Source organism: Molothrus aeneus, chromosome 18, assembly GCF_037042795.1.
Source record: "Molothrus aeneus isolate 106 chromosome 18, BPBGC_Maene_1.0, whole genome shotgun sequence".
Lineage (NCBI taxonomy): Eukaryota > Metazoa > Chordata > Aves > Passeriformes > Icteridae > Molothrus > Molothrus aeneus.
Window position 1 is genome coordinate 10,951,122 of NC_089663.1, and position 15,400 is coordinate 10,966,521.

Below are 15,400 nucleotides of genomic sequence, written 5' to 3' on the forward strand. Positions count from 1 at the left end.
TGCTTTCTGATCTTTTAATAGACCAGAGCAGAAATGTTTTTATAATCTGTGTGCACAGTGGCAACTTGAAGTGTTAGAGTTTGCATCATATTAACAATTATCAGCTCTTCCTGATTAATTAAAGATAGGCAGAATCTTTTTAAAAGGACTGATCAGGCTGTGTTTGAAATAGAAATAGATTGAGAAAAAATTACTCACAAATTGATGGCCCAAAATAGTTTTTTACATTTGTGCTTCATATTCCACAGGCTGTGTTTCAGTGCTTCTTCCCTGAGGATCCTGAGGCATTTGGGAATCTGAATGAGCATAGCAAGTTCTAGAATGATAAAAAAGGGTGACTGAAATGTCCTTGATGCAGAATTAAAATCCATAAGCAGAAGCTTTGATGAATTACCTTCCTCATAGCAGTGCTGTAATATCTGACTGATGGTTTCCTAAGCCTCTTACAATCTTTGATCTGATTCATCTTCTTAGAACAGTTCCTGAGTTAGAAAAACTCACCCCACTTTTCCCTGTCCCTGGCATGTGCTGGGACAATCCTGTTTATACAATTTGCAGCAAATATCCTGCACTTCCCAAGGTGGGAAAACAGCCTTGTATCTTATTTAGCAGCTCAGCTAAATTCCCTGAAACCAATTTTCAGTGGCTTTGGGTCTCATGATGGTTTCCTTCCTAACTGTATTAAGTTCAAGGTTTATATTATCTCCCAGTAAACTGCTAACCTGCTGCTGCCAGATGTGTTGATGGCCAATTTGCTTCAGAAATCAGTTGTTCTAAAGGTACTGGGAGAAACTCAGCTCTTTAAACACAACTCCCTCTCCTCCTGGTTCACCTGCTTCTGTGAAACTTGTAGCAATAGGATTTATTTTTATTAGAGATCTCCTGCCTTTTCTTTTTATTTAGTTGAAATCACCCAGCAGCTCAAAATCAAAGGAGAAATATAGATTTGTGTGCAGGCCTGGCTGATGTTGAAAGATGATCTAAAATCTTTGGTTTGAATACCCTGGGATCTGTGAACTCACGTAGAGAGCAGTTCCAGTACAGAAACACAACTTCTGCTGTTGATTTCAGTTAAGGAATAAACCTGAAGTTGCTGGTTGAGCTGTGGGTTCCTTAATGAGGGCTAGTGCTGTGGGGCTCTGGGATTCCCAAACATCCTTCCCCAGTCCCTCTCAGTGTAGCAGAGAGATACATCTCTGCATCTCTGAGCTCTGAAGGAAGCAGGGATTTGCTCTTTGGGTTATTCTGGGATGTCCTCAGCCCCGGGCAGTGGTTCCATGGTGGGATGAGTGCTGGCAAGGCTGAGTGTTTGTGTTACAGCCCTGGGACTGCTCAGGGACCATCCCTGCCTGCTCCTTCTCACTGATACACACTGCCTGCCTCACACTGAGGAGTCTTCATCCAAACCAGCGCCCTGCAAAAACGAGTTGAAGGTTTTTCAGGCCCTCTGCCACTGATAGGATAGCTCTGTTTCACTTTCTCTTGGTTTTTGCCACTCTTCCTTTGAGGCTGGGTTCATCACATCAGTGCCACTGTCAGAGGAGCTGTGTCATCCCAGTGGGCAAAGTTCCCAAATTCCTGCAGGCTTTGGGCTCGTGTTAGTATGGCAGCAAAAGCAAACTGTGTTTGGGTTAGGCTAAAGCCCTACTGAAAGTTGCATGCAGCAGTAATTTCCTGGAGTTACCCTGGTTGCTGCTGTGAGGGCACCTCAGAAGAGCCAGAATTGCTTTTGTTCTGTAATGTAAGAGTTATGCCTGGTTAAATTAAATAGAGATGCACTTCTTCAAGAGTCTGTCTCTAGGAAAATTCACATTTATGTTAAAAAACAGAATATAAGAAACTGTGGCTTTGAGGTTTCTGTAGAATAAGTGTTTGCCTTGTGAAGGGTTGACTCTGGAATTCCTGTGATGGTTCTGTTGGATTGGGCTGGAAAGCAGAATGACATAAGGACCCTGTGGAAGTTATGAGATCTTCTTGTTTATTTCCTTACAAAATTGTTATTTCCTGTTCCAGTACCTGCAAACAACAGATCTGAAAAGTCTGAACTTCTTTTGTTATTTTCTACCTGATCAGATGAGTTATAAATGCAGTTTTTTTCTTCCTTTAAGGGTGAGGTACAAAACACTGGTTTGATGTGCAGGTCCCAGTGTCATGTTTTGATGTTGGCACTAAGCAGAGCATAGTAACCCAAATAAATATGTTTATATGTTTTCATGGCACTTGGCATAACAAACATTGAATGAAATAATGTCTTTTCTTCTAGTAGTGCTGTATCTGAAAGCTATATTCAGATCATAACATGACTTGAGTAATTGACATAAAAATCAATGGTTTCTGGAAGACAAAATGAAACTGAAGCCATGTTTTTAAATGCTCCCTTTCTCTAATTGCTGTGTGTTAAATGAGTAATCAAACATTGACTTCCAAATGCCAGCTCTTGTATTGAAATCTTAAATTCTTACTTCTATTTGTTTTCTGTTTTCTATATAAATTCTTTCTTAAATCATCTTCCTTTCAATGTGGCTGATACCTGAGGATGCCTCTAATTCCCGTGTAGTCCCTGAGCAGTGCAGTTAGAAGCTTGGCCCAGCTCAGATGCTCAGTTTGCTGTGACAGTGGCCCTCAGAGGCTGTTTGTTTCCTCACCTCACTCCCACCACATTTTGTGTTTGGGCCTCTCTTTGTTAACAAATGCCTCCGGTGCTTTCTGGTGTGCCTCAGTCTGAGCTTGCTGCCCATTCAATAAATGCATCAGAGCTGACAAAACACATGGGATTTGCAGTAGGGCAGGAGCATGAGGGTCACAGAGAAGTTCATTTGCCTTTTCACTGTCTGGCTTTGGTGGATCAATGCAGAGAGACCTGGATGTGAGTTCATTGCTCCAAAATTGTTGTATTTAAGTAGGGAGTGGCCAGGAGTGCTGCATCACTCCAGAGAGGCTCTGTAAAGTGAATACATGAGGGCTTCCAAATCCATCCTTCTGGTTTAGCAACTTGGAATTGGGCAGGACTGGCTTTGAAGCTGAGTGAGACTTTTACAGTGGATATTGTGTGCTCTGCAATATTTCACTGTAAATGTAATCCATTGCTTGCAGAGTGGTTATTCAGATTTTTGGGTGTCCAGTAAGAAATTTCTCCAATGGACCCAGAATGCAACAGAGGGAGAGTCAGGATTAGGAAGATTTTTGTTGCAGGATTCAGCTCCTCTTGTGCCCCCTCCCTCCAGAATTGTTCCTGTGAGGATGCTGCTGTGCATGTCCCACTCTGGTCAGTTTGTGCACCTGCAGTGCAGGAATTGCTCCCCTCAGAATCCCCCACAAGTTTGGCTCTGATCTGGCTCATTCTTGCACACACAGAAATATTCTTCAAGAGGTAGCAAGCAGCAAGAGCAGTGCAAGGAGAAGGCATTGGTTTTGTTCAAAGCCAAAATGGGGTTGTATTTTTAAATCAGGTATGAATTTCAAAAGCTTATCAATTCAACTGAAACTATTCAGTGCTTTTGTAAATATAAATAGTCAATTTTTACAGGAGTGTAATAACAGCCCAGCAGCCTGCAAATACAACCTGTGGAGCTGTAGGAATTGGATCTGAATCATGGAGAACATGTTTATGTGCTTTAGCTTTAAGGCTGCAGTAATTTTAGGAGTTGTGTTCGTAACTGTGTAGGGTCAGAGCTCTTGGAGTAACTCATGGACTGCAGGGGAAATCTCTCCAGGTTCAGAATTCCAAGTTACTTTCTCTAAACTCCAGATATTTGAGGAATGATTCATGAGCTCCCTCAAGCTTGGCAGCAGCAGCTGGACAACAAGTATGAAACAGGTATTTGAGAAATGCAGTTCAGGCAGAGACTTCAAACAGTGCTTCTTGTGCTGAGCTTGTTTTTCTCTCAGGAAAGTGAAGATTATTATCACATAGCACATTAGTAGGATTTATTTACTTAAACCAACTTGTTCCTTGATCCATGCAATACTTAGAGGTCTTTAAAAGATAAATAAAAAATAATGATATCATTAATCAGTTGAAATTCATATTGTGTGTAGTCATGTATTTCCAATAATGGCACAAGTGCAAAGCCTGTGCTTAAAATGTCTTTTTATGCTCAGTTTTGTTACTGGTAGAACACTTCAGAGGAATATATTATCAGAGGCTTTCTGGACCTTTCCTTAGGTTCCTGACAGGATATTTTGGGGACACAGTAATATTTTTGTCTATTGCTTATAAGGATCCTTTTTCAGGAGAGCCAAGTCAGATTCAAGGGAGGAAAGAACAAATTGAGACAAGCAGTGAGCTGCTGTCTTTCATGAGCACTGAAGTGAGATCATTGACATCTGGAGCCTGTTAGGATATGTTGGAATGTAATGCTTAAAATCACTTGATGCAAATTTATGTGTTTTATGAGCTCCATTAGGCAATGCTGTTCCAAAGGCCCTGGCCCTAAGACCAAAATCTGCATTTTAACCATTGCAGTGAGGCAGTCAGTTATGAAAAAGTGTTGCCTATCATCTTAGCTTTTGTTTTTTCTGAATTCAGGTACAATTTCAGTAACTCTGAAACCAGGACAGGAGGGATTGTGTTACTTCTGGCCTAATTGAAGGCCTGTGTGTTGAGAAAAGCAAATGACACAGCAAATACATAACCCATGACTGTGGAGAGCAAGATTAAACTCTGAATGAGGACCCCAAGCCAAGAAATGCAGGGGCAGAACATTCGAACTTTCTGTGGAGCAGGGGCTTGTAACCATCTATTAATAAATAATTAACTGAAACTGGCAAAGCCTAATTTGGGTGGTAATGCAGTGTGTGCTTTCTCTTGCTGTACTTGGCCCTGCTCAGGGCAGCTGTGCTGGGGCTGCAATGGTCTGGGGGGCCACAGAAAAGGGGATGTATGGGAAAAATGGCAGAGTGCTGGGGACCAGGTCCAGCTTCCAGGCTTCAGGAGAAACCTTCCTCAAGGAGGATTCCCCTTGGTCCAAATTTCCATCAGTTTGGTCTTTGGCACTGACTGAACTAAAAAGGACTGGCCATGATGCTTCCCCTGTTTCTATGTTTGTACCAAATCCTTCTTGATCTGGAAAAGTTTTTGTGTTTCGTGGATTTTGATGGGTTGAGGAAGGTAAGGGAGGTGAGCATGGAGATTCTGGAGTTGGAGAGGAGGGAATAGGGCCTGTAGCCTGGGGAAGGGAGCACATTTGTATGGGAGAAAGAAAGACTTTTCAGACCCTTGGTGTGTCAGGTCAAAGTGCAGTTTTAGGGGATTTCTGAAAGGAAGGGTAAGGAAATGTGCATGATGCAGTCATAACTCTGCAGGCAGGTGAGTGACAAACTTCTGCAACACTATGGAAAAAAAAGGTTCAGAAATCTTCCCAGCACTTCATCATTTTGATGGAGCAGAACTTAAATTGTAAGCAAACACAATTACATCCAAGGTAGTTATTCATGCTTTTTAAAATGTAACATTGTTGCAGACTTAGAAAATGCCTTGAATTTGGCATGGCAGGTCTTGAAATAACATAAAGAATGTTTCACTTTGGTGTTCAGGTTCACAAAGCAGTGAATTGATTTTTAGGAACACTGATTAATAATTCATAATACAGGAGGGATAAATCTTAGCCTGCTACACAAATTCAGGATTGGTTTCTTCTCCTTGCTGCAGCAGAGCTGTGTGTCCTGGCAGGTTTGCTTTACCTTTACCTTTACCTGGCTGCTGAGCTCCAGTGTGCAGCCCTGGGCACTGGGAGGCTGCACTGCCCACGTTTGAGTCCTGGCAGGTGCCAGAGTGCTGGGTGAGGGGCAGCACTGGGACCTGCTCTGCGCTTCTGGTTCGACGAGTTCTGAGCAAACGCTGCAGCAAACTCGCTGCCTGCCCCTTTCCCTCTCCCCTCAGCTTTTTGTGGAGCTGTGTGCTGCTGCTGCTGCTGCTGCTGCTGAAGTGGTGTAGCTGTTCTGGCAGTGCCTCGTGTAAAAGTCAGCACAAAGCCAAGCTGTGTTCACACAGAATAGTTTATTCCTTTGAAGAAAGGGAGAGCAGTCACCTTGAAGTTCGGCTTTGAATTCGCATTCGAGGTAAAAAAAATATACAGAATTTTCATTAGAGATGAAAAAGCCTTTCTGAAGCTCTTGTAATCAGAAAGAAGATGCCTCCTGTGGCAAAACACAGCTCCCTGAAAAGCTTGGAGCTGCCTTCCAAGTTCTATCCTAGCAACGTTGGGAAGAGTCCCTCCTCTAAGCTGGGGCACCGCCGGGGACTGCGAGCAGCCTATCTGGTGATCGGAGGTCACTGAGAGCCCAGGTGCCTCTTTGCTTTTCAGTTGTCATCGTGTAACTCTTCAACAATTTAAGCTTTTCAGTTCCAGCCTCTTAGAAACTTTACTCCTTTTATCCTGAAACTCCTGCCTCTCTTGATTTCTGTTGCTGTTATTTCTCTAGTCTCAAGTTGGTTTTGCTGGGGTGTTGCAACGCTGGAAGAATATGACTGAAAGCAGTTGTGTGTGTGCAGCAGTTAAATCTATGTGTAATGTTAGCTATGCTGTTAAGGGCTTTGTTTTTCTTTCTTAAAAAAGCCTTTTAGTTTAAATCTCAAGATAAATACAGCAGCATTCAACAAAGTGAGTTCTTTTGATGATTTAGGTTTTAACAGGAAATGGCCTTCAAATGCTGCTGGTTGCTACTGGAAAGCATTTTTTATAATGCATTTCATACACAGATTGTGTATATATAGAAATCCCTTCTGCAGGAGTTAACACTGATCTTTGCTCATGTCTGATCTTTTTATATACAGGTTTATTCCAGAGTTGAAAAAGCCTGAACAATATATTTTCTCCATGTTTGGAAAAAGATAGTTGCTACAGACGAGGAGGATAATTGCAAAAAGATGAGTATGTTAAAACCAAGTGGACTGAAGGCTCCTTCAAAGACCCTCAAGCACGGGAGTACCTTGCTCAAAACACCTGCACCTGTTGCTGCTGGTAAGGAACAGTTAAATATCTTAATCTCAATTCCCTCATTCATCTTCTGACAAAAAGTACCTTGAATGCTCTAGTATACACTATTTTTACTCTTGACACCAATGTATTTTTGCTTGTATTTCAGATTTTAAAAAATTACATGTAGAACTTAAAAAACTCTAAAGGTTATTAATTGGAAATCAATTTTCCTCAAACCTTGTCATGACAGAAATGCTTTGGGAGTTTTTGAAGTCAGACCTGTGATTTTTGTTGTTACAAAACCAACGTTACAAAAACCTTCATTAAATTCAGTGTCTCTGTCCTTAGGTTTTGAATTTTTTTTCCCAGTGATTACAGCATTTGCACAGGAAGATTAAGAGTTGTGATCCCCTAAGTAGGGCCATTGTTTCATCGAAACTCAGTAATGATGCTCTCTGGAATATCAGTGTCTTTGATTGCTGTTGTTTCTCATCGTGCTTTGATTCCAGCTCCAGCAGAAAAAGCAGCTCCCAGTGAGAAGACCTCGAGCACAGCCCCTGCAGATGCACACGAGGAGTTTGTGGATGATTTCAGGGTCGGGGAGCGCGTTTGGGTCAATGGGAACAAACCCGGCTTCATCCAGTTCCTGGGGGAGACGCAGTTTGCCCCGGGGCAGTGGGCAGGGATCGTCCTGGACGAGCCCATCGGGAAGAACGACGGCTCCGTGGCCGGGGTTCGCTATTTCCAGTGTGAGCCCCTCAGGGGAATTTTCACCAGGCCCTCCAAACTCAGCAGGAAAGTGCTGACAGAGGACGAAGCCAACGGCACCCAGACAGCTCACGCCTCCAGAGCCACGTCCCCAACGTCCACATCAGCTGCCAGCGCCGTGTCCTCATCCACTGCTGCACTTCCCCCTTCAGGAATCCCACAGAAAACCCCCCTTGCTGCTAAGGAACATGCAACTCCTTCTCAGATTAGCAATCTGTCCAAAACTGCCAGTGAATCCATATCAAACCTCTCAGAAGCTGGATCACTAAAGAAAGGAGAAAGGGAGCTCAAAATTGGAGATCGAGTGCTGGTAAGATTTCCCTGGCTGCTTTTGATTGATGAATTAAAACTTCTGCTAATATTCCAAACTTTTCTGCCATTTCCTTGGTCAAGATAAGGTAAATTCATGCCCTAGCTTTCTTTTTCTAGTGTCTTCTGTAAACAAGCTCTTTGCATGCTGTGGGAATATCTTGGCTGAACCAAGATAAAATGGTTCTTTTGGCAGGTTTTAATCTATTATGTTTTGCCACTGTTTAAAACACAACATAGTGTTTATCAACATTTTTGTAGCTTATCTCTCTGTATCTTCAAGAGCTCCAGTTATGCTAAATTCAAACCAAGCCTGTGAGATCTCCCTGCAGGTCTTGTGCCCTGTGCAGGGCTGTGCCTTTAGAAAGCAAATAGTTCAAGAATTGATTGTTCCTGAGTGGTGCTAGGCAGGAACAGAGGCAGTCTCATAATGCCACAGATCAGCCAGGAATTCTGGGTGCTCTTGGGGATGTGCCACGTTACTTGGCTGCCCTTCCTGAATTCAGAGCCCTAAATGCTTCTGCCACTGTATCATCTCACCTTTTTAAAAAGGAGTTGCTCTGTTAGTTTTAACATTTTTTAAAAATTATTATCTGAAAACTGGTGGTTGGTTGTGTATGTTGTATTCTTAATTTAAAGACTGTTTATATTGCCTTTATATATAATTGGAATGATCCTTGTATGCTCACCAGATCTATGATCACTGTAACAGAAATCTGATTTTAGGTTTGATTTACTCCAGTGAATTATTAAGCTAAAGATTTCTCTCTCTCTTATTTTGATACAATCTTCTCTCATGTATGATACAATTTTAGACTTTCCATTAGGCAGGTGTGAGTATCCTGGCATAGAAACATTCCTGGAGTTACTGTAAGGGCATTATATAGAAAAAAAATCCCCTGAATTTTATTGTTAGTCCTGCACTGCCCCACTAGAAAATAATTCTGCAGTGAAGGCGGATTGATATTTTAATTAAATTTATTGTATCTTTGAAGGAAGAATTTGCCTCCTCTTTCTGTTTAAGAAGAGCTTAAAACACACAGGGCCAAGTTGAAGAAGGAGACAAAGGTGAAGTGAGGGCAGGGGTTGGCTGACAGCTGGATTTGGGCTGAGATGTGTTTTCTTGGAGTGCCAATGGAAACAAAGATTTGTGGTTTATCCCTGGCTATTTCTGTCAGAGACTGAGCCCTCTTGTCCTCCAAACAACATCAGGGCTTTAACCTCTTGTTTGCCTTTTCCTCAAGGACTTTTGTCAGCCCTTGTGGGAGAATGCTCTGGTGCTGTGAGGGCATCCCTCTGCCTTCCCTGTGTCCAATTAGTGCAAATTGCAGAAGCAGCATATCCTAAGTGCCACACTTTGATAATAGTAAGGTCCCAAATTGTTAAGTAGGACAAGTTAAACTTAATATTTCATCCTCTCTACTACCTCTGTTTGCCTGAAGTCTTCCTTGTGAATCACCAAATTGTAGTTTGAGGTTTTTTGGGGTAATTCCTAGCACAGTATGTTGGTGATGCATAACTATAATTTCTATACCAGGATAAGACACTCAGGAATGTGAATGTTCAAGGGGCAGGATCCTTGTTTACTCTTTTTCAATCCTTTGGGATCCCATGCTAATTATTTGTAGTAGATCCCAGCTCTGCTGTCATGTCTAATAATAATTCAGATGTAAATATCTGAAGTGGCCAGCTTAGTTCAAATAATTCTGAGCTTGGCTGAATAATTGATTCATCTGTTAATATATTTTTCCCTGGCACTGAACTCAGCACTGAACTGTAGAGTTGAGATGTCACTGAGTAATTCTGGGAGCTGTCCTCAGAGCTTCCAACCAACACCAGCTGTTGGGAGAGACCTGGCTGTCACTTGTGTCACTGCTCAGCCACTCCTGCTCCATCAGAGGGACAAATTCACCTGGCCTGCTCCACATCCCTTGGATTTTATTTATGCTCACAGCAGCCCCTCCTCAGTAACACTTACCCAAGAGGATGAAGGGCTGGGTGGATGTTTCCAGTCCCAAATCAGCACAGAAATTTCCCCTCTAAGTGACAAAGTGGTGTCACAGAGTTCCAGCCTGACCACACCATTGCAGGGCTGGAGGGGCTCAGTGCTGCACCATCCATCAGTTCTGGCAGCTTGCACCAACTGCTCTGAGAATTCTGTGACGGTTTTTTGGTGCTTATGGACACATGGAGAGAGCAGCTGTGGGGAATTACAGTTTGAGAACAGGGAGCCTCCAGCAGTGTGGAACTGCAGTTCAAAACAATGAATTTATGATAGACAAAAGCTCATTTGGGAGCCCTATTAAAACAGCTAATTGGAAAATGACATCCTGAAGGGCAGATTCATGGATGGGTAAGGCACAGCTCATCAGCCAAGATTACATTCCAGAATGGACATCAGAAGGCCCCAACTTCGTTGATCTTAGTGTGTGATCTCAGGGTGTGGAATGAAGTATTTCAATCTGTTCATTTTTTTTCCCCTCTAACTTGGATTCTAAAATATCCTTCATGGGAGTTACCTTGAGTGGATCAGTTAAATTGCTTTAAGTTTCTTTTTATTGGTGGTAACTGGCTGGGTTTTAGAGGATTTCAACAAAAAAAGGCAAAATCTTAACAGCTCTTTTTGTCTACCCAGTCTGGACTAGCAAGGAACAAGAGGCCACTCAGACAGTGGTTACTAATTCACATCTCAACTTTTTACATTACACGGATGCAAATTGGGCACAAGTTGGAACCTGAAATGTTGGGTTCAATTTCAGGCTTTCCCAGCAGCTCAGCTTTGTTGGAGCATTCTGCTGTTCCTGCAGAGATGTTCCTGCTGCCCCTCTCCAGGAAAAGCAGCTGCCACTCCTCGGGTTTGCTTCTGCACTGTCCCAGCAACTTCTGCCCCAGTGGTGCTGGGGTGAGGTGCTTTGGTTAAAGGCTGTTAGGAGCAAAGAGGTCTTGAGGAGGTGATTAAAGCTCCAGTGTGTGGCCTGGATTGTTTTGTGTGCAGAGAAAAGATGCCTTAGGGATTTCTTCTTATTGTTTTGATCTCTGGTGGTTTCACCAGTCTTTTGTACATTTTAAGATAGAATTACCAAATGCTAAGTGGTCCCATATGAGAGTCCTCCCAAAGTTCTACAGGAGAGCTAAGATCTTCCAAATATAAAGGGTTAGTAATAAAGGAAGCTTCCAGTGAATATACCCTGATTTATTTGGTTATGAAGACAGGTACCCTACAGATCTTTCCTTCATTCACATTAGGAAGAATAGTGGTTACATACAGATTGCTTGGGACACTTATTCAGAGTTAAAGAAAAGATATTCCAGAGAAGTAAAAGAAAGAAAATTTCCAGAGGGAAAAAAAAAAAAAAAACAGAGAAAAGAAATACCAGGGAAAATAAATTCCAGTGCAGAAAGCAAGCAGGGCTGTAGGGGATCACCTGTGTGTTCTCCAGACCAGGCTTGCTCACAGCATCTCCTGTGAGGCTGTGCTGAACAGTGCTAGAGAGACAGAGATAAAAAGAGGCATCCTCACTTTTTCAGGGGGCAGAAAAACCTCTTTTCCCAAAAGACCTTGGATATTAAAAAGACACTGACATCAACACAGACAGTGCTTCAAGGTATTGGATATGTCAGCTGTGGGTGCCTGCAGAAAAATACAGCTATCAGCTACAACCTTGCCTGGCTTTTCCCCTCAATTTGAAGAAGACATTTCCAGGCCATTAAATTGAGTTGTAAACATCAGAAAAATAACTCATGGTGGACATCAATGCCCATAAGGGAAATATAATAATTGTGGAGAAATTCCCATTGTCCTCTTGTCTTAGAAGTTCTCTTGCTTGAGGTTCCAGAGGAGTCAAAGCAAATCAAAAGCAAATCAAACTGAGTGAATACACAAGCATTCACTGAACTATTACAGCCCTAAATGGATGTTGTAGTGGAGAAGAACCTTTAGATTTCTGTAGTTTACTCCTCAAAGATGAATAATTGCAACAGCACCCTGTGCTCTGCTATCTTGGGAATCTCTGATGATAAATCTGTCTCACTCAAATCCCAGTGTATCTGAGCTGTATTCAGCAAGCTTGTGCTCAGTTTTCCTTTCACTAACAAGAAACCATCATGATCATACTTGGAAATGTTGAAAATATAGGTAGATAAGTTTGGATGTATCAAAGAATTGTGGTTTCTTATGTGTAATTCACTATTCAGCTTTTCTTTTGGTGCACTGATGTATCTTTTACTGAATCAAAATTGGGCTAAACCAAAGAAGAATTATTAATGCAAAGAGTGATACAAACAGCTCTGTATTAGGCATAATTTCCATTCTTAAGACATGATGTATGTTCTGGAATCTGGATGTGATTTAACAGTTAGAACATTAACCCTGGACAGGCTGATCTTGTAGTTGGGGATTCTGTAACACAGGAAAATTGATGTGGAAATCTGCACTTCCCTCACTGACCTCATCCAGCCTTTGTGGGGTTAATGACACAGTGCCAGAACTGCAGTTGATTTTCCTGCTGAAAATCAGGCTCCAGCTCCAGCATTTGAACCTGCTCTGAATAAGAATTGCTGTGCAGTAAGTGCCAGTGGAAGTGCTCGGTGCTAAACCAGATGGGGAAAGAACAACAGAAAACCAATTCAGAAAACAAATTACAATTACTTTCAGGCTCAGCCAGTCTGGGTTTCCTGTGTGAGCTCTGCCCACAGAACCTGTTTGCCCTGGTGTTGCACACTTAGGATTTCTTAAGAGCCCAATGCAAAGTTGATTTTAAAAACAAACAAACAAACAAACCCCCCTGAGCTACCCAACAAAACAAAGCTTGTGAACACAAGAGAGGAATCTGCTCCATGTGACAACTGTTGCCAGTACCAAAAGTTGAAGCAGCTTTGACAGCGCTGTCAGCTTTTCCCTGAAGGGACCAGATGCTGTATTTTAAATAAATAAATAAATAAATAACAATCTTATCAACCTAAGGGGCCTTAGCCTTCTCAAGGGATTAAAGTGCTTTCATTCATTTAACCAGTTACAGCTTCATCACAGCCTGCCAGATCTGCTGCTTCTGGGGCTGAGCTGCAAAGCTGCACCTCGGCCTCTGTCCATATGGTCCCAAAAAGATGCAAACTCAATTTACAGGCATGTGCTGATGTGGCCTTTCTGCAGAGTCCTCCCTGTGCACGGGTGACAGCTCATTTCACTTTATTCCCTGTTTTCCAGATCTGCCTGTAAGTTACTCTGGGCTCTGTTGTTTCTTCCCAAGGTCTGTGGTGCTGGAACAGGCAGGGGCTGATAGGAGATTATTGTCAGATTTGTTTCCACCCATGTAACCTATCTGCAAGTAAACATGACGTAGGGCTGTCAACTGATTACATTCCAGGGCTCTGAAAAGCAGCCAAGGGAAAAAGAAACTTCTCATGTAGAGAGGAGTTTCTCCCTTCAGCACTGTCACTGTGGTGTTTTTAAGGTTTTCTTTTTCTGGATTTTACAACTTTCTCAATAGAAAATGCACTTCTGAGTTTAGCCTGTTTAAAAGTCTATGATAATATTTAACTGTTATGAGAACAAATATTCATTGGTGGTGTTACAGTTAAAACAGTGCAAAAATATTTGGCACAATGCATGCAAGGATGGAAAAGGAAGAAAAATGTGGAAGTTGGCAACGTGTGAGTGGTTTGTGCTCCCCTGGGGCTCTTCCCTGGAGCCTCCTCCATCAAATGTGACAATTTTAACTGCTCAGTCACACTTTTGCTTTATCCTTGGGCTGAGGTGACTGTGAGCTATTTTGATGGCTTTGTCATGTTAAGTCAAGGATTAAAGTAATTCTTATATTTATGTATGACTACTTAGGCACAGGGCTGTGCCTCCTCTGATCTGTGATGTAGATTAGTTTGCTAAGTGGCTGCTGCAGCAGGAAATCCTCATATGAGCAAATATCTGAGGGGTAAGGGGTGTCCAAAGGCTTTTCTTGCAATTCCTCATCTGGGTGATTTTCCCTGTGCAAGCCTCTGCTTTCTTTTAATGTCACTTTTAAGCATTTTTCAGGACATGGCATTACCTATCTGCTCACAACTCAGGTGTCAAAGTTATCTTAAAACAAGGCACGAGTCCTGTCTGAGTCACTCTCTTTTGGCAACTCCTTATTTAAATTCCAATTGCATGTGAGTTCCTGGGCTGTAATGGCAGGGGCTGGTGACTCCCCACATGCCTTGGCAGTCCTGAATTCCTTTTTTCTGTGGGGATTCTCTGGCTCCCTTCCCCTCTCCCTGCCTTCCCAAGGGGGAATATCCAGGAACACGTTGTCCTCAGTCATTTCAGCACAGGATGGGAGAAGGAACAGTTTATTTACTTTAGTTTTTGCTTTTTTTTTGTGTGTGTGTGGTGGTGATGAATTCACATGTGGTTTTTGTAGTATGGAATTGCTGTTAGAGTGGGGTTTTTTTTGTTTCCTTTTGAGTTGGATGGATGAATTAAACCTCAATAGCATGTCAGCTTTAGTTACCAAACTGTTTTCTCTGGAAGTGAAGGATTGTGTGGTAGCACAGTGTGTATCTTACTGCACATGAGGTTTTTTGCCCACTTTGGCCTTGCTTTTGAGCTTGCAAGTTGACTGCAACCAAATTGGGTAGAAGTGGAGAGGTTTCAAAGCAAATTCTTCTAAGTTCCATGGAAACAGCCCAATAGAAGGTGGAGACTCTGCCCACAGTTCTGGAAAAGCTGAATTTGCCTTCACAGAACTTTGCATGTCACAGAATCCACATGATCAAGGCTTGTCTGAATCCTGTTCCAATCAGTGGAAACAGCAGAAGTCACTCTTATTTTTCTAAGGTTTCAAATCTTCTCTAAATGCTAATGATCTCATAGAGTGCCTGGTGGTGCTGATTTCCCTGTTCTGTTTAGGACTCCAGGCAAAATCCAGTCCAGGTTTGGGTGTTTCCTGATGGACATCAGCTCTGCTGCAGAAACATCCCCACAGAAATTAGCTCAGTGCAGTCACAGGGTTAATTACAGGTGGAACTGGGTAAAATGTACAGACCTGTTCCATGAGAACCAGAGGAGCTGATCACTTTGTCCCCTCTGGCCTTGGAGGGGTGAACAAATCAATTAAACACCATTTCTGTTGCCAGCTGGAAGCAGCTCCACTAAATCTGGAGAAACAGGAGGAAGATGATTCTGATTGGAACCTGATTAGTGGCTCCCAGGTGTTTCAAAGGCTCTGTGTGGGTTTTGCTTTGCCAAGTGCTGCACACTGTGGTGCTGAATTGTCCTGAAAATGCAGAAATACCCAAGAGAAAATGCAGAAATACCCAAGAGATGCTTTCAGGAGTCACCACAAGTTCGTGCCCGGGCAGAATGGGAGACAGAGCAGTTGTTAATTCACCTTTCACCTTCTCTGGGCAGGTTTGAATGAGTGATATTG

The 15,400-nt window shown here is 42.5% G+C and overlaps 1 protein-coding gene across 3 annotated transcripts in view; it reads left to right on the forward strand.

The window, feature by feature from the left end:
- Window positions 1-15,400, forward strand: part of CLIP1 (CAP-Gly domain containing linker protein 1) — a 59,639-nt gene that overhangs the window by 3,712 nt on the left and 40,527 nt on the right. For all 3 annotated transcript variants that reach the window (XR_010784698.1, XR_010784699.1, XM_066562148.1), the window contains exons 2-3: window positions 6,776-6,962; window positions 7,430-7,998. Coding sequence is in view for 1 of the 3 variants with exons in the window: in XM_066562148.1 (XP_066418245.1) it covers window positions 6,869-6,962; window positions 7,430-7,998 (663 nt within the window). In the remaining 2 variants the exon portion in view is untranslated. The remainder of the gene's footprint in view (window positions 1-6,775; window positions 6,963-7,429; window positions 7,999-15,400) is intronic.